Raw genomic sequence first — 19,823 nt, forward strand, 5'->3', positions numbered from 1 at the left:
TTTTTATCACCATGAGTTTGATTAGTTTTTTTTAGTAAAGATAACAATAAAACTGTTACGATATCGATTTCGATTTTTGGAGCAGCGATGAGAGATGAACAAAATATTTTTAACTGCAATTGATTTAACGGTTCTGACTCGTATCACTTTCGGTCCTTTCAAACCGATTTTATATCGATTTCGTATTGGTTCTTTAACATTAAAACGGTCCGGCGGTATCAGTTACGGTTCGGTTTAATACAGAACCGAAAAATAACAATTATAAAACCGATTTGAAAGTGACGTATATAGTTTGGAAACAAAACCAATAACGAACAGTTCGAACATTTCCTAAAAGTTTGAAATATTAATTATCAACACCATTTCACTCTCTAGTTATTAATAATTAAACTTTGAAAGATTTAAGAAAGCAAACTAAAAATACGAAATTTCGTTCGATTATTGGTAAGATTGAAAGTATAATAATACATCGATGAACAGTGAGGGTAACGGGAAAGGGGATATGAGAATGTCGACTCCCATTTTTGCTTTTTCTTTTTCTTCTTCTTATTTTTTTTTTTTTTTTTTTTTTCATGGTAAAAGCAACGTACATAAGCTTTGATCGTCGAGACTGGCGTATTTCGGTGGCTCGATTAATTTCTTTTCGTGACAGAGTAGTAGGGGAAGGAAAAGCCACGGATCGGGGGTTGAATGTTGGCGTGCTCGACCAATGGGAGGGCAACTTCGAGGGGAGTCTTTTCTCGAGTGTAATACGACATTGCATCGAAAGTGTGTGAAGGAGAATAAGAACAAGAAGCGTAGCGTCTACGTACCACGTATTGCATATAGAAAAGTGTGTGTGTGTGTGTGATATGTGTATAACGTCGTTGTGGATAAAGGGGTTACACGCGTATTGTACGTACTTACTTTAAGCAAGGAGAGAAGGGACTCGAGAAGAGAAATCGTTGGTTAACATCTTAGAACTCTCTTACGAGCCTTTGTTTCGTCTATCGAGACAAGCGCTCGGATGGAAGCACGCGAGTGCCTTTCTAAGAAGAAAAGAGAACGAGAGATTTCCTTTCAAAAACACCTATCTCGAAAATTGTTAATTCAAACGTAATTAAACATGTAAATTCTAGAATTTGTTAAACGTCGTTTAACGAAAGTAATTATCCTACAATCAAATGAAATTGTATTTCTTGATTAAATCTCTTATTCCAAGAATAAGAAGAAAAAATTCTAGTATTTCATTATTTCATTATAATGTTAATTATTACTATTATATTATGTGTTGGTAAAATATGCGAGCTAAGAACGAAGGAAATTATATTTTATTATAAAGCATTTAGCGTTTGTTGTTTCCGTGAGAATTACAGGGGGATGGTTTTAACTTAATTATCGTTAGTATCATTGATCGCAAATGAAGTTAGAATAAATAAAAAACAAAAAAAAAGAATGAAAAATTGCATTTCATAATTAATGAAATATCTTATAATTAGTCGCGTGGATATCGTATTAAAGTAAAATGAAAGCAATTTGAATATTTGGTCGCAAATTACTCGGTTGCGTTTGTTCATCTGCAGGAATACGATGATGAAACAGAGAGGAGAAACGCATCGAACTGAATTCTCGTGGTTCCTCTAACGTTCCAAGAACGCATCCGTCCATGCTTCAAGCGTGACGATGCATCAAGGAAGGATGGTTGGATGGATGGATGGATGGATGGATGGATGGATGGATGGATGGATGGATGGATGGATGGACGAATGTCATCGAACAGGAGGTTGAGACGAATTGAGAGAAAATCGATTTCCGAAGAAAGGAGATGGTGAAGAAACTCGATTACGTTTCCTTCTACTCATCCTTTTTCAACCATCTGCTTTTACAGTCTTTTGGCAGATGTGATACTACGTCGCATACTTTTATGAAAGAAAGAAAGAAAGAAAAACTTTGGATATGTGTGTACGCGTGAATGATTTTGAAAATGAGAAAAGGGTTATAGGAAGAAGGTTCACTTTTTCTAATAATAATTGTGTATTCTTAAATTAAATTTAAGGAAAAAAGAAAATTGTGTAGAATATTTAGTGAAAAAGCTCTTTGTCGATTGTTCTTCCCGTCTATCTATTTTTCGTAGGAACGTTAACGTCACCATCATAATTTTCATTCGCACAACGTATTCCTATCCCCGTAAAATAACTTACTAATGCACCATGCATACGGTGCATCCGATAGGAGAGTAAACCAAGCGACTAATTGTAAGCCAAGCGTATAAGTTATTCCGGGCGTTTCTTTTTTAAATGACAGATCCGCAATCCCTCGGGAAAACGTCCGGCGTGGTAAACACACTAAAGAGAGAGAGAGAGAGAGAGAGAGAGCAGTTTCCGGGGAACAAATGCATAACGAATAGGATGCATCCTACTACGCTCGCTTGTCTCTCTTTCCTCAACCACACGAATTCTCTACAATTATCTTGCATTTTCCCCCATTTCGCTATTTAACTTACAACGCACTGCTTAACGCGTTTATCACACCTTGTCAACGTCTTTCCTCGGGATCAAAATATCCTACCGATTAACTCATAATCGCGAATTCTAGCTTAAAAAAAAAAAAAAAACAATATTTCATAATTCGTGAGTATTTAGGTAAAAATCATCGATGAAAAATATTATCCAAGCAATTCCAATGTGTTCGTATTTTTGGGAATCTTTTAAATTTGACCGTAACGATCGGGGATTAATTGTTTTTTTTTTTTTCTGAAACATTTAGAACGAGCTGTTAGAACACAAACGGTGATGATTCGCGCGCGATTTCAACGACAAACGAAGAGGAATAAATGCATGGATATTGGGATATTGGCCAATTAGTACTTTCTACGTTGCAGGATTCGTGAAGAGGATTATGGCCAATCGAATGGTCCTAGGTATAAAGGCACGGTTTAAGTCCTCGCTATATTCACCGATAAGCAGTATCAATGGGATTTGCCGTCTCTCTCTCTCTCTCTCTCTTTTCGATTATAGTATCGTCTGAGAGAAAGAGACTCTTTTTTCCCTCTTTCAGCCGGATAGTTATGGAACTGTGATTTTTGCATTAATTGCATATCGATGAAAATCGTGGCTCCTATAGTAAGCCTCCAATTCTTCGACTACCTGACCTCTCTTTTCTATTCTATTCCCCCCCCCCATCCAGCAAAGAACTCACCCCATTAAAATCTATATAATAAAAAGGCCGGACGATGGAAATGAATTTTGTATTGGACCGTACGAGATAATCAATATTTCACGAATACCTGTACTACTCATACAAAGCCACGCATACCAAGTGTAATAACCGAAGCTACCTCTCGATATTCCAAACCAAATTTATCAAGGAAGAGGAACACACATACACACACACACACGAATTTCTTTACAAATTTCTTTCCAATTTGAAATATTATCTATTTCAATTTGAATTTCATTTCTGTTTTGTTTTATTCCCTTTGATAGGACGATACAGAAAGAACGTAGTTTATGAACATAACGCGAGTGCCGTCGTTAAAGTAAGTTTTCAAGCACAGATCGTACATAAGATAATTCTCGGTTTTACCCTGCGAAACTCTTTCTACGCGTTTAACGACCGAGGAAAGCTGATTTTCAAGGGAAACTTTTTTTTCTCCTACGAAAGAACGTTGAATATAAACCCACTTCTCAGCAGCGCAATTCGAGAAAAATTTGTCCAATATTTTTCCTTCATAATATGGTAATTATTTCATAACTTTGATAGGGAGTTGTTTTTTTTCCCTTCCAGGCCAGTAGATATAAACGGAAGGCAAAAGTTTTTTAGGTATCTACGTGGAAATCAACAAAAATTCTCTCATACGACATCAAGCGAAAGAACAAGAAAAAAAAAATAACAAAAATGAAGGATCAAAGCGACGATTAATCGTTCACGTAAATGTTTTAAAAATAATCGAAAATCATTAATTTATTCTTTCGTTTGGTTCAAAGGTTCAATAACAAGCCGGTGAATGCATTCGCGCCTGTCTGACGCATACGCGAAAACAAACTTTATACGACGAAATTAACTTTCGAATGGTAATTAAAAAAAAAAAAAAAAATTCGCAAATAACAAACCCGCGAGAATGAACAAGCTCGTAATCGCGACCAATCGTTAATTGAAGTCAGATGTTTTAATAAAATCGATATAAAATATATATATATATATATATCGTTTGTGTGTGGTGCATAGAAAAAAAAAAAAAAGAAAGAAAACTTGACCGGAATTATTTCAAATATCTTCTAATAATTAATATCTATTAAAAGAATCTTCAAATACAAATATTATTTTGATCAGGATTGTATGCACAGAAACAACCTTACGTGGGCCAGTTGAAAAGTTTTTAATCCAAGTTACCTAACACAATTTGTAAGAAATTCGTTGTTCGTAGGATTTTAACTCTGTATATATTGATTTCTGAAAAGGAAATAAAAAGAAAAATGGAATGCTGAGTAAGCTCACCATTTTCCGATTTCGGGGGAACCGGCTCGATCTTAACAGAGGTAGTGGTAGCGTGAAGAGAGGTCGAAACCTCGGCAACCTGACAAGGTACAGAGGCCAAGGGTTCTCTCTTCACTGGGTTGTTATTATTATTCGTATTAGAATTAACGCCATTATTCGCATCCTGTCCATTCCAGGACGATGCGACGGGCAACGTCCTGCTGCAGCCAGCATCCGAATGGACCACTTTCGTTTTACCTATAAAATTAATCACATTATCGCCACTTAACACATTAATTAATCGATTCACATATCATTAACGAAGAACTAACGAATTTACTCATATCTTTTTATTTAATCCACCTCGTCGTTAAGTATGAAAATAAATAATCGGCCGTTTTCATACGTAATGAATCATACGAGTAAAAGGATTAATTTTATTTTCAAAATTTGTTCAATTCGATGCTTTTATTTTTAATATTTAACAATACCACCAATAAAGTCGAATAATAATATAAATATAATTCAATTATAGCTTATGGGATATTAATCGATTTGCCGTAAGAACGATTCGCGTAATAATCAAATCAATGTTTCTTCCTCAACAAAAACTATATCGAATGATTAAAACGTCGTTTTTTTTTTTTCAAACGGGAAACTTATTCCGCCGATTTGATCTTAACTCTTTAGCTGTCAATGTGAAGTATAAAAAAAAAGTAAAAAAAAGAAAAGGAAAGGAAGGGAAAGGAAAAGAAGCAGAAGAAAAAAGTAGAGAAAAGAAAAAATTTGAGGACCTCTTCCACAAAAGTCTTTGCCCAGTTTCTACGAAGGTAAGGACTGGTTTTCGTGGGAAGTATCGACGTCACATGGTGGCCAAGGAATGATTCATGGAAACGAAGCGTAAAACTGGCGTCGGAGACACCAAGGAGAAACGCGTAGAAAGAGAGAAAGAAGGAGAAAGAAAGAAAGAGAGAGAGAGAAAGAGAGGGAGAAACGAGTCGTTTCTCGCATAGTAAATATAGAAGCGAGAGAATCTTGCGTAAGACTTGCTATCTTTTTCTCTTCCACTACTTCATATATCTATGTCTCTCTTTCTCTCTCTCTCATACACCAAGTTCCTTTCTTTTTTATTTTTATTTTTTCTCCCCTCTTCTACTCTTTCGTTTCTCTTTTTATTTCTTTTTTTCCTTCCTTTCTCTCTTTCTCGATCTCCCGTCTGTATTTCTTCTTCTTCTTCTTCTTCTTCTTCTTCTTCTTCTTCTTCTCGTAGTAGTAGTATTATAGTTGACGTGGACTTAGAGTAGAAGACTCCCGGAGGGAGTTGGTTTCAAGGTCGTCAATTGCATCAACAACGATGGCTAACTCCCAGCCCGTAGAAGTCTCGTCTTCCTGCTCCTCTCTTCTTGGCGTAACAGGTTCGTCGTCGATAACGCCTTCGGGCCATCGACTAATACGTATGTTAGTACACATGTGTGTCTCTCTCTACTCTACTCTACGTGTTCCAATTGAAAATTTCGATTGAAATCTAACGAGTTATTTGTACGTGTGATAACGGACAATCGGTAACGTTCAGTCTCGCTAATATTTGCTTTTCACGTAAATCAAACTACTACTACTACTATTCTATTACTACTATTACTACTGTGCTACGTGTCTTGTTCAGAAAAATAAGAAAATTCGATGTGAACGAATTCAATGATTCGCAAATGCATACAACGTAGAATTCTTTTTCAATGCGTTTAAGTTTGAATTACGTCAGTGGTTTAGAGGATGTGTCAGTAACTATTTCCAGGTGAAATAACTTTTTGTTCGTCTATAGTAAACTCTCTATGATCAAACGATTCCAATGAAACGTTTAAATAGAAAATTGCTGATCAATTTTAGTGTGGTTTCTTTATTATTCCATCGCGTGTAAAGAACGAAGACCAGTTTATTGCTATGTCCTAACATGATGGACATAATTGAAGAAGAATTAGATCGTGATAACTTTGTACAAACTATATTAGTACTCGAGACGTATCTATCAAATAAAGTAAGGAAGGGAAGTAAAGAAAGAAAGAAAGAAAGAATGAAAGAAAGGAAGAAAGGTTTACGTACCGTTGCTGTTCCTGCAAACGCAGGGCTGCCTCGTCGACTTGTTCTCCAGTTTCACCGGTTGACCTTGACTCGAGAGGAAGGCTTCTCGTTTCTTCGCGGTAGTCTGGACAACCTGGTTGCCACCCTGGACAACCATCGTGGTACTCGTCGAACTCGTTGGACATGAAGAACCGTTCACTGCGACGGAACAACCGGTGCCCGTCGAGCCTGTCGGTGACTGATACTCCTGGAGCAATACTCCTGTCGTCGGCACGACATTACCCGTCGAATTTGGGGAAAAACTATTGATCGTCAATGTCGGCGCATTACCGGTCACCAGGGAGAGTTGGGGCGAAAAAGTGTTCTGATGTAAACCTTCTTTCGCGGAGAATGAAAGAAGACAAATCCAAAGAAATACAATTTAATCTTCACGACAACAAATCTCATATATTTGTGATCAACTTAGAACTAATTATTTGATAGTAATGCAACCCCTTTGCACTATGAAATCATCACTGACGCGACAACAGTATTTTTCCCTAGAATTCTCGTGAGTCATCTCTCTCTGTCTCTTTGACACGACACTTTATTTCATTGATAAATTAAATAAAAAACATTTATTTTCGAACATTATCTCTAATAAAAAAAATTCCAATTGCAATGACTCAACAATATTAAGGACAAATAAGAGATTATTTTATAGAGAAAAATATTATTTATGTTTCGTCTTAAAATATTGATTAGAATTGAAACCATATCGTTGTGAAAGATGTTACCTACTTGCGATCAATAATGTCGTTTGCTCACCATGGTGCAGATGATGAAGTCCAGCGAGATTGAGGGTGTGCTGCGTGTGCTGAGTGTGCTGCGCATGATGAAGACTGCCGACATTAACGCCGACACCCTGAAGGCTCAACGCCTGTTGGGCGGGAGGCCCCAAACTCGCCAAATTCTTGGCGAGTAGTTCGAGCTGAGTCACAGGGACAGGGCTGTAGGGTGATCCTGGGGGTGGCGTGGGAGCACCCCAGGTGTACCCACCAACGCCAACTCCGACAGCAGCAGAGAACACGCTCTCTGAAACTGAAGAATTTCTCCATTTAATCGATCTTTCAAATATACCACCTTGAACTCCTTATTTTCTCTACGTCGTATTTTTCCTATTAAACGTTCCATAATTGCGAGATAGATGTGTTCATTAAAATTACAAACAAATAAAAAAATATATTTTGTTTGGTAGTAGACTTTGGAAAAGAGTTTAGGCGTTAAGTTGTTAAATAAAAATGTACGTTTGAATTTTCCTCGAAACTACCGAGAGATCGGAGAAGGTCGAACGATAAACGATAAACCTCAAGGAAAAGTCGCGTAAAATCGTATTGCGTGCGCGCGAACGCAGTCAGAATCAACCAACCAGCAACTAGAAAGAGAATCGTATAAATATTAAATCCCGTCGTCCGCCACGTCGGCTTCGGCCGATGGGCGAATTGAAATTTATCGCCGTTAGTTTCTCACTGGTTTCGATAAATATGCAATAAACGGACCGCCGGATAAATAAATGGAAAGTCTATGCAAATTCATTTTAATCGTACTCCATGTCCGAGATAGAGAGAGAGAGAGAGAGAGAGAGAGAGAGAGAGAGAAAGATAGACAGACAGAATAAAGAAAAAACAAACAAAAAAAAATACAAGAAGTTGAAGGAAAATGAAGTGCGGGGAACGAAAAGTGTTGTCGATTTTCGCGGAATCGCATTCGCGTTTCGCGTTATCCTATCTCGTGCAAAAGACACTTAACTGCTATTCGATACGAACAAAATGCTAAACCATGATTTCTCCCTTTTTACCATACATATCGGCAAAAATATACAGAGCGTCGCAAAACTTCCTTTACGGTTCCTGGTTCAATTTTATACGTTCTTTTTATTTTTTTTTTTTTTTTTGACAGATATTTGCAATGGCAGATTCATATCTTCATAACTATCTTTTCTCGATAAAACAAAATTGTTCGAATAAGATTAATGTACAAATTTATTTTCGAAGTTTAAGTACATCATTTTTTTGTCACGAAATTAGAATGATCTAATGATCGATTAGAATGAAGATCTTGATGACAAATTGAAGGTGAAATTTTATCAATGTTAGATTATATAAAGCTATTCGGTACATATTCGATCATACGTCAAAACATATCGACAGACAGGCTTACGAATGTTATTTGACATTTTGTGATCGATAAGATTAGTACTTAAAGTTCTACGATAAAGTTTGGATTGAACACTTTAGAAAGACAACTCTGCGACTAAATTAAACTAAAACTGTATTATGCTTATATCAGTAGACGACCAATAGAAATGTCAATTTCAAATCTGATCCACTCGATATCTGTCAAAAGCATTATCTTTTTATTTAACAACTATTTTCCATTCTCTAACCCACCTGTTCGTTCTGCGGCCAACATTCAACGCAGCGTGAAATATAAAAAAGAAAAAGATGGATAAATTTGAAAATTAGTCATAGGTGCGTAAAAGCGTGTGGAGTTCGATCGAACAACTCGATGGAGAACTCGGTCATTCGACGAATATTCGTTCGGACGATTAATAGAGAAATATACCTACACATATATCTATATATCTATATATCTATATATATGGACATATAGTTATTCATTAAAATCGATTTTGTGTCCCCTGTAATGCCAAAATCATTTCAGTAAGCATTCGAGCGTGTAAATCGTCAAAGAAAAGCAAGCAAATTCTCTAAACTAATATTAAAATACATGACTTATCTAATAACCGAGTCTTCGGTCTGTAACTTTATACCTTTTGGCAAATAGAAAATAATTCTCTAAGAAAAATATTGAAATCTTGAGTTAGAGAGTAGAACTGGGATGGGGGGGGGGGAGGGAGGGAAAAGATTTCCTCAACTTGTTCTTGTTGTGCCGGTGGTGGTACCTTTTGTTTCTCTCTTTCCTACGTCAACGCAAATCCTCTTTTGGGTCCTCGCAAACGGTGCGGCGTTTAGGATTACACCTTGAACAATAAGGTCGTTAAGAGGGAGAGAGGAAACGAGAGGTAAACGGAGCATATACCTGAACACGAGGCAGCCAAGAACGGGACACGCAAACTAATGAAAAAATTCTATTTGACCGAAAGCATTTTTCTTACTCTCGCATACACACGCGGGGGAGACCTCTCCCATCCCCTAGTTCATCGCTTTAATTGCATAATTGCACCTTTGTGCCCTTTGCTCGCGACTGGGCCACGTGAAAGGACAGATCGGAGAAGGAGGGGAAAAAAGAAGAAGAAGAAGAAGCAGAAGAGAAAAAAGTGGCCAAGAAGGTACGGGGGTGAGCGCCTATTTGTGTATGTCATTGTAGTAGGGTCTCCAAAAGTCGCGCTTTACTTTGATTTTTTTTTTTTTCTATAATTAAAACTATTATTCTAAGAGTATTTTATATCATAAATTTGGATCGTTCAATTTGTGAGATTGCGAGAATGTAGGAATGTTGAATGAAATTTGAAAAAGAAAAGTAGGTACGTGAAAATCTTGATGTACAGTTTTCCTTTGAAATGTTCATTCTTAATGACTTTAGTATTTCAATCTCGGCCATTACCACCCGCTAACGTTTTAGAAACGCCTACATAAAACCTAAAAATCCCGAAATATCCAGACGAACTGACCTCCTCTAGAATAACTTGGCCTTTCGACGCTCTTAAATGATGATGCGAGAGTGGGCACTGTACGTTTGAAATAACTTGCATGAAATGGACTCTAGTAATAACGTTTCGTTCAAATAATCCCTGTATTTACACAATGGTACCATGCAAGTGGATGTAGATAGAAAAAAATTAGAAGTAAAAAAAAATACAAAAAAAAAAATACAAAAAGCAAAAGAAACGGAGAAGAGAAAAAGGAACAAATTTTCAGGTGGTAGAAATTCACGTTGAAATTGTATAGCTCTGCTAGATGTATTATTTATGATTTAAATCGATTAAGCGAGAAGGAGAAGTATTATTTCCTAATCGATATCTCGATCTTTTGCAAAGAGAAATTCTAAGAAATTTTTGTTTCTTTTTTCTCCTTTTCCTTTTCCATTCGTTTCTTACGATAATGTAACTTCTTACGATATCTTAATGTTAAATCACCACGAGAGATTCTGTATTGTTCGACACAATTTCGCGCGAGTTGGAAAGAGTTACAACACTATATACGGCAATGTACAAATATTTCCAATTTTTTCAAAAGCAGCTGCAGCAGGTGGCGCACAGACCGTAATATACAATCGATGTCGCGAAGTGCGTATTATTTCATTTAGATTACATCTCAGCGATGCCAATTATAAACGATCGCGTGTTTATCCATACGCACGTGCTTCCAAAGTACCGAATTCAAATTACCTACATGTACTTCCAATTCATTCGAACATATATAAGGTGTCCGGTAATTGCTGCTACAACAGAATGTAAACTTTACATGAAAAACTAAGTTGAAAATGTGCAATCAAATTTTTCATTCACACGAGATTTTTTAGAAAAATAAGTTGGAACATTTGTCAAGCTACGATATTTCTAAAAAAAAAAAAAAAAAAAAAAAAAAAAACACCGAATATAATTCGATATTCTTATCGTCGCGATTGTATCGTGATCGTTATCATACGGAAATAATCGAAATCATCTACGTATCAAATGTTGTAGTCGAAATTGAGGAAAATTATTTTATATATCTCGTTTTATTTTTTTTTTAAACGATACGATCTGTCGATGCAATTTTAATTCGCAGTAAAAAATCATATTTCTTCGTTTGAGAGAACAAAATGGTCAAGGTAAAATAGAAATAGAATAAAATAATAAAAAACAAAATAGTAGCAAATTAAAAATGTAAAAGAGGAAAGAGAGAGAGAGAGAAAGATAAGAGCCGATCGTAGATATAAAATTTAATGGACGATGCTATTTCGTCCGGTGATTTGCAAGACGTATGCACTTGAAAGAGAGAAACGTTCGCAGTCTGTCACAGATTTTCCGGGAACGAATAAATCTAATCTGAACGACGGGAGAAGCGTGGAGGCGAAGTATAGAATGAGAAATGGAGACAAGCGAACATTTGTGTTGGGGGGTGGCTGAGTGTTGGGAATGGAAAGAGTAAGATAGATGTAGACAAAGACAGAGAGATTGAAAGAAAGATAAAAAGAGAGAGCGAGAGAGAGACGAGACGAAACGAAACGAGACGAGTTGTTTAAGAGATGAGACGAGAACGAGACTGAAAGAAGGTGAAAGTTTTTGTAAACTTACCCTTATGCGTTGTTGCGTGATAAGCGCGCGCGGGGGTGGGTGGCCCTGGGGTGGCGGGAGTGGCCGCGACGTAACTACCTCCGCCACCCCCGGGAAATAACGAGTATAACCCGTAACGGCTCACACCTGAAACATTAATAAAAATAATAATTATAATAATCGTCTACATCGTCGTCGTCGTCGTCGTCGTCGTCGTCGTCGTCGTCGTCGTCATCATCAGTTTTACATCGTACGAACAATCGTCTAACCATCCGAAAACATTTCGCAAATATTCGATACACGTGTTATTCGTATTTCATTGACGAATCAATTTCTCTCTCTCTTACATTTTTTATATTACCAAGAGATTCGTTGTAATTTATTAAACACGCATTTCCGTTTACGAACAAGATTATAAAACGAAAGTTGAAAATTATTGAAAGAATTGTAATTTGATATCATTTGGATACATTTATTTTATTACAATAATTTTAATCAGAGACTCGAAGTTTTTGATAAAAACAAAAGCAACGCGAGTTTGAAACAATCCTTTCCTTTCGCTTGTAACTTTGAATTTATCAATGTGTTTATACCAAACACGGAAACCTTGCTTGCGCATGCTCTTTGTAAAGCGTTGCAATATCCGGTGTGTATATTTAATCCTAATCACGCGTGTACGGTGAATAACAATGCAATGATTTGACGTATGTAGGACCCATAGTAGAAATATTTCATGTTTAAGATCGGAACGACTTTAAAAGAAAGTACCGATGATATTGGTGGTTTAATGAAATGTATTACGATTGCCTCAAGTTACAGTAAAGACTTTTACATTTACACTTGCGTCAGGTAGGTATCGCGTGAGGCACGCGATTATAACGCATGATGCATCGTAATATAAATGTGCACAACGAGATTTTAATGCGGTTCCACGAATGAGACATATATTCGTATAAACTCGTTTACATCTTCTACTTACTCGTAAAATTCGATCGATTTCAGATATACCCGCAGGTAATTACGACATTCGGTAAAAAAAGAAAATTGAACTGAATTGATTTTACACACACGATTTATTTTACATCATCATTGCTAAAGTTGACTCGCAGTTACACTGTCATCATTATCAACACGTATAAATTATTTATAAAATAATTTTAAAAATTTATAAAATAGTAATATTCGTGAAGTACAAGGATTAGATATTGTAAAATAGAAAAAAAAAAGAAAAAAAAAACCACTTGCCGAAACCCGGGATTGAACCGGGGACATTTAGATCTTCAGTCTAACGCTCTCCCAACTGAGCTATTTCGGCTACGAGAGACTCGTGTTTATATAACTTTCATATTACACAATAAAACTTTACTAATACTACTTTTATAATTAAGAAACTTTTGCTACATTTATTAAAGCGTTTAATATTAGATAAATAAATTACAATAAAACGCGATTTTATCAATATTACGTATTAATTAAAACTATATTATACAATATAATTTTTAACTTAGAAAACGTTACTTTCCAATACTAATATCGAAGTTTGTATTTCGTATTTTACAAATAAATTTCACATATTTTGAAAATGTGAGGGTATTAGAAAACACGAAAAAGAAAAAGAGTACTCTTTAATATCAACTATTGCAGTAAGGAAAGCAACAATGTAATGCTCAATTAATGTAGATTGAATTTTTAAATGAGGGAAATTCCCGCGTTTTATCATGTACCGTGTTGTAAAAAAAAATCGGGTTACACGAAAATAGTTGTCGCAATATCCTTAGAGCGTTGTAAGAATTCGCATTGTAAAAACTCGTGTTATATGGGAGTCGTCTAGTGTACTTTAAGTGTCAGTAGGTTTAGTGTTAACCTTTTAATTAAGAAGTTCATTTATCAAAAGAACTAATTAATTTCTCTGTAATAACAGTAAATAGGTAAAGTAACGATATGCGTTTTATTCGATTCACATGTAAGGTATCTTGATCAGTTAGTTCAGCATTTCTAATTAAAATATTAAACGATATGAAATATAAAATATAAGTATTCAAATGTACCTTGATTGTGTGCCGGTGCAGGGGTAGCAGCCAAGGGTGGTATTCCTTGGGACTGTTGATTTGGAACTTGATTGGGCTGCGCTGGTGCGAGAGGCCATAGGGTTGCTGTCCCGGCAGGGCCGGACGACTGCTGGGCCCTACCACTCGCGTCACCAACGGGACGATCGCCCGTCCCGCCTTGGGCCACGGGAGGGACCAACATCGAACCACCCCCTCCCGAGGCTACATAAAACAAATAACAACAAATACAAGCCTATTAATTATCGCAATAACGAACTATTCTTACGCGCTAATAAATAATTAACAACGTAACGTAAAATTAAATCTAGCGAAGAATCTGAAGATATCGACTAGTAGATTCGTCGAAAAAAAAAAAGCGAGCAAGGGTCAGATCGAAAAGGGATTATATTAGTTGTACCTGGGGGAACGGACTAGGATTGCTAACGACAAGGGTAAAAGTTACTAGGAGAAGAAGAACTGAAGCGAGTGAGATGGGACGAGAGATAAATAGACGGATAGACCATATGCGATACGTAGATAGGAACAGTAAGATGAAACGAGAAGGAAATAGTGATTCTAGAAAGAGAAGAGTATAGAAACTTTGTATATGTATTACATGTATGTATGTATGTATGTGTAGAGAGGGAGAGAGAATAGGAGGCTTTCAATGAGGCGAAGAGAGCACGAACGCTCCATTTGGTGGTACACAGGGGGTTGGGCGAATGTTCGACGGGGTGAGGAGGGGTAGCAACAGGTCGGAAGGCATAATGTAGTCTCTTATATATACACATAGACGTCACGACGTCACGATGTTCGACTCGCTCTTCCTCCAACGACCTCGAGCGATTCTATCCGCGAGCTACAACCTCCTATGCCTTCTCTTTCCCTTTCCCTTTCCCTTTTCCTTTCCCTTTCCCTTTCCCTTTCCCTTTATCTCTCGCTAAATACGTATGTACTACAACTTTGATACTCTGTCTTTACACGGTTACGACTAACGCTCAATCTTCTCTCTCTCTCTCTCTCTCTTTCGGCAATAATACACATAAATTCTGACAATTTCCTCTTGGAAACTTTATAACTAACAAACCACCGCGTTATCAAATATAAGCTAAATATATTTTCTAGTTTTATCAAGTTTTATTTTATTACAGCGATGATTAATAGATCATCTACATTTTACGATGGTCGTGGAAAAAACTGTTTTCTTTAAATATATGGAAATTATTTTGAAACAATAATTAACTGTAGCAACAATCGATTATACAAAAAATAAGATCACAACCATTTCGATCGTAAACCATCGATCGCGTGCAATGGTTGGTTTCGTGTAACTTCGTGCATCCTGTGCGTGTATATGCGTGCTCGTACTTTCTTATAATCGTGTATAATACGTAAGTAAGCATATATATATATATATATATATATATATATATATAAAGGCCTAAGGTGATGCTGTTGTCTTAAGTACATGGCGTAACAGCCGCCAATAAGCTGTCAATCGGCGAGTAGGCAGGCATTTGTCAGAAATCGTGTGTATGTAATACCTACGAGAAACGAACCAAATAAATTATAATAATTAGATATTCTGTGATCCTGAACAGAGAGTTCTCTTTTTTTCACAGCTTTTCGCTTAATTTTACGTACAAAGTATAAGTATACGAATGTATGATTATAAGATCCATCTATACATACACTACCTTTAAGTTATGTAAAATATATACACACGCGGGAGTCAATAAAACTGTACAACACAGTGATTTAAATCAGAAAAGTCTTTTCTTTGATAAAAAATAGAACTATTACAAATATATCATTCCATTTCTCTCTCTCTCTCTCTCTCTCTCTCTCTCACACACACACTTTCGCATTACTCGCGTTGAAAGTACGAAATATTAAAATTCCCCGCAAGTTTTGGGCCACGAGTAATCGCATCATTTGCGACGTAGGAATTTTTCCCTAGGGTATTTAGGATACAACCTTCTTGTATCCTCGTGCCCTACTATTTTTAGAAATATTGAAATATTTATACGCGACCCACAGAGAAGAACACGTACCTGTGAAAAAGTGTCAGCTCAACGGTGAATTCAATTTTAAATAAAAATTTGATTAACGCGAAATATCAAACCAAAAGATACTCGAATAAAATTCATCTATCCAAGTGAACTCTCTCATTTATGTGAGGAGGAAAAAAAGTGTTTTTTTTTTTTTTTTTTTTTTTAAGGATAATAAATTTAATCGTATCTTAAATAATAAATGAACATTATTTTATCCGATCTTGATTTCGAGGGATCGTTTTGTAATTCTTCTCACGACAGCGAACGAAAAGAGATATAAGAAACAGGAAGAAAGAGGGAGAAAAGAGGTAAGAAAAGTTGGAGGCGTCGAGTTTTTAGGGACACCTGTTCACCATTTTCCAAGCTTAAAAAGAGGCCAGGCCACATCGTCAAGTAGTCACGCTTCGTAGGGCCCCTTCGCATCCTACCGACCTGAAAACCTGTTCCTCTGCTATCCCTTCACCCCTCTCTCTCTTTCTCTTACTCTGTGTCCCTTGTCCAAGTACGGCTATTCTGCCACCGGCAAAAGCAATGGAAATTAAAAATTAGGACCTCGTTCGTACCTTGCTCTCTATTCCCCGTTATACATTCCAAAATTAGCCACGATCCCGACTGATTGGAAAATATCAAAATAATAATAATAATAATAATAATGTCATTTACGGTTTATTATTATATAACAATTATACGTTATATTATTATTAGCACTAATCATGGTAAATTAGAATCTATTTCAAATGCAACTGACGTTACGTAATAAATTGATAAACGTAACTACTACTATCGGTATGCACAATCCTTGACATAATGAAAAGAAGAATATTTCAATAAATTATTATTGAATTTTGAGAATTTGAAGTTATATTTACAAAAGTTTTTCCTAAAAATCAAATAAACGTACCGAACCTCGATACATAATGTTGGAAAACTCGACTCTACTTGATTCAACTCCGAAAGTCGTGGGTGTAGCTCGCGACATTCTCGCTCACGCGTGTATTACGCGTTCGTTCTGCGTTAGTTCTGCGTTCTCTTTGCGGTCTGACTGGCCGCGAACGCGCGACATACGAATCTATAGAAAAATATATATATATACATTTTATATAGGCACGTATACGTGAGCGTATCTCATCTATGGCGTTAGCACGCGCGCACACGTGTACGTCGGACGCAACAATTTATGTAGACGCAAACGTGAATGGCGTAGTAAATTCAAGTATATAAGGGTGCGGCCGGAATACGAGAAATAGAAAGAGACAGACCGAGGGCAAAACGACGCGTACAAGTTAGGGGGGAAGAAGCGTGAAGAAGGAAGTGGGGTAGGATGGTTGGATGATAAAAGGGGCGAAGGTGAAAGGGGGATAGAGAAGATACAGCAAAGCTCGACTAAGTAGGAGAGAATCTCGGTTATCTGTGGCGAATTCGTGGCTTTTTGCGTACTCTTCTCTTTTTCTTCTTTCCGGAACACACGGTAGCGTTTTAAACCAAATTCTACACAACGTTCTTCTTCTATGTATATGCATATATAAGTACATATGTGTGTGTACGTAGGTAAAGTTAATCCCAAAGATACTTTTGCCAGCTGCGCAAAATGCATCTCGTTTTTGGCAAGCTTCGAAATTACGATAGGCAGGAAAAGTCGGAAAGAAAGGAGAGAGAGAGAGAGAGAGAGAGAGAGGAGAAGAATAGAATGGGTGATACTACTCTTAAAACGTTTATCTGTGCTATGCACCTAAGTATTAATGTGCTTGTATTATTATACCGATATTATATAGAGGTTTAGAAGTTTGCAAGCTCGTATAAATCTTTGAAAGAGGATGTTGCTAAAGTTTTTAGAGTACAGTTAGTTATGGTCAAAGTTTTTATTTGGGTTTTGTCTTGTTTTTTTTTTCTTTCAACTGTCTTTTGAAAAAGTTTTCTTTAAGTATGCACGATCGACGATTATTTTTACTCTTTATCTAAAACTGTTAATCGCAAGTAAATTCGTGCTTAGATTAGATAAATCTATTTATATATATATTGTTAAAAGTTTGTTAAAAGTTTACATACGAATGATCAAAAAAAAAAAAATGTTGAAAAAAAATATAAGACGAAGAAACGGGATCTAAGAAAGAAATTTCGCAAAGTACGGTAGATTCTCTATGAAAGAGAAATGCATATTAAGTTCTCGACACAACAATGGCCTCGCTTAGACAGTAGCCTTTTCCTCCTCCTAAAGAACAGCGGCAGAATCAGCAGCATCCTTACTACTCCTACTCCTACTACTACTATTATTATTATTATTACTACTACTACTATCAACATAGTAGTCTCTTGAACGGCCTCTACTTCTCGCAAGGACCACCACGTTCTTCTTCTTTTATTTGCTTTATCATTTTTTCCTGTTCATCTTTTTAATGTTCTTCTTCTTGTTCCTATAATTTTTCATCATCTTCAATAACGTTCTTCATCTATTTCTTCTTTTACGAATCTCACGCACCGAGACGAAGTGTGTGTGTGTGTGTGTGTGTGTTGTGTATTGAAAGCAAAAAGAAAAGGTACTAACAATAAGAAGAAGGTATAAGTAGAAAGGTGGTCGAGACTCTCTACGGTGGACGGTTCCGACACGCGCCTTCCTCTTTGCCTTCCTCTTTGCCTTCCTCTTTGCCTTCCTCTTTGCTGTGCTCCTCCTCGTTTCCTCCTTTTACTTCCCCCCTTTACCTCCCCCTAACCTCTCTCCCACTCAGCGAGTTCTCGCTCATCTCCGCCTTCCTGGCGTCGTCGCCGCCGGCGGCGCCGCTAGAGTACGCGTTTTCCAATATAAACACTAGCCACCCACGAAACATCATGATATTCCTCTCTCTTATTTCTCTCTCTCTCTCTTTTGTCCCTCTTTTCCTATTATTTTCCTTTTTTCTTTTTTTTTTCCAATTCACCTACTTGAAATTCCATTTGAATTATTAATAACTCTTTAGCATACATTAATGAAATAATTATTTTACCAATAATAATTAATACCTCGTCGTTTCGTTAATTTATTTGAAAAGAAAAAAAAGACAATCATAATAATAACGTCGCCGTGTATTATACTAAAAATATCATAAATATATTATATAAAGTTAATGGTATCAGTTAATCATTAATCTTTCGTTCGATCTATCTCATTATTTTTTATTTCAGTAAAGTATATTTAATTAAAAGCTGTACCAGTATACCTAATCATAAGTAAACTGTTCATTACCAGTAATATACATAAAGGATGTTTAACATGGGCACCAATCGATGATTCAATATTTCCTACTAATCGAACAACAACATTTCCAAGAGACATTTTCAATTATCAAACGATGATTCAAATTCTTCAACTCTCTTTACTTTCTCTTCAAATTATTTTTATATCTCGCAGAGATCTGAAGAAAATCTATTTATTATTTATCATCTTTTTCTTCAACTTCATCCACTTTATTCATCCACATCATTAAGATCATCTCCATCTTCATATTTTGTTTATAAACGACGAAGAAAAACTGTGACCAAAGTTTCGATCGTATAAAAGAATAAAAAAAAGTGTCGACGTTTTTACACGAACTTTTCCACTTTTATATACTTCGACGATACATAGAACGTTTAACCTCTTTTCCCAGACATCTCCTCCACTCCATCCACAAAACCCGAATACAGCACCGACACCCTTTGAACTTTCATGGTACGACGGTTAACCGGATTTCGTTGATGTTTCAAAGACTCCGACGGTAAAACGACTCAACCATTTTCGCATGTAATTAATCTTGAATGAGCGAACACAAACCTTGTCTACGTCGTGGAAAATGAAATCTTACAAAATACATAAATAAATAAACAAAGGTAATACGCATTATTCGTTGCTAAGCTTAGTGTCGGTGTGTTCTTTAGACGAATCATCTTTCTTCTAAACTTCCAAGAAACACTTGGAGA

The 19,823-nt window shown here is 36.3% G+C and overlaps 1 protein-coding gene and 1 non-coding gene across 10 annotated transcripts in view; both read right to left on the reverse strand.

Moving 5' to 3' along the window:
• The window catches only part of wge (BAH domain and coiled-coil containing protein winged eye), a 98,674-nt gene that overhangs the window by 22,412 nt on the left and 56,439 nt on the right, over positions 1 to 19,823 (reverse strand). For 5 of the 9 annotated variants that reach the window (XM_089175402.1, XM_089175399.1, XM_089175400.1 and 2 more), the window contains exons 2-6: positions 13,840 to 14,061; positions 11,813 to 11,938; positions 7,312 to 7,611; positions 6,553 to 6,906; positions 4,477 to 4,713 (exon numbers count right to left, since the gene is read on the reverse strand). In XM_089175402.1, coding sequence (XP_089031528.1) covers positions 4,477 to 4,713; positions 6,553 to 6,906; positions 7,312 to 7,611; positions 11,813 to 11,938; positions 13,840 to 14,041 — 1,219 coding nt within the window. In that variant the 5' untranslated portion in view covers positions 14,042 to 14,061. Of the gene's footprint in view, positions 1 to 4,476; positions 4,714 to 6,552; positions 6,910 to 7,311; positions 7,612 to 11,812; positions 11,939 to 13,839; positions 14,062 to 19,823 lie in introns of all 9 variants that reach the window. The other 4 variants (XM_089175404.1, XM_089175401.1, XM_089175403.1 and 1 more) reach the window with 3 other exon arrangements.
• TRNAF-GAA (transfer RNA phenylalanine (anticodon GAA)) lies at positions 13,034 to 13,106 on the reverse strand. The gene has a single exon. It is a non-coding gene; the product is annotated as a tRNA-Phe (tRNA).

The sequence above is a fragment of the Polistes dominula genome, unplaced genomic scaffold (genome assembly GCF_049000335.1).
Source record: "Polistes dominula isolate Pdom_NZ unplaced genomic scaffold, Pdom_raw_medaka contig_82, whole genome shotgun sequence".
Classification (NCBI taxonomy): Eukaryota; Metazoa; Arthropoda; class Insecta; order Hymenoptera; family Vespidae; genus Polistes; species Polistes dominula.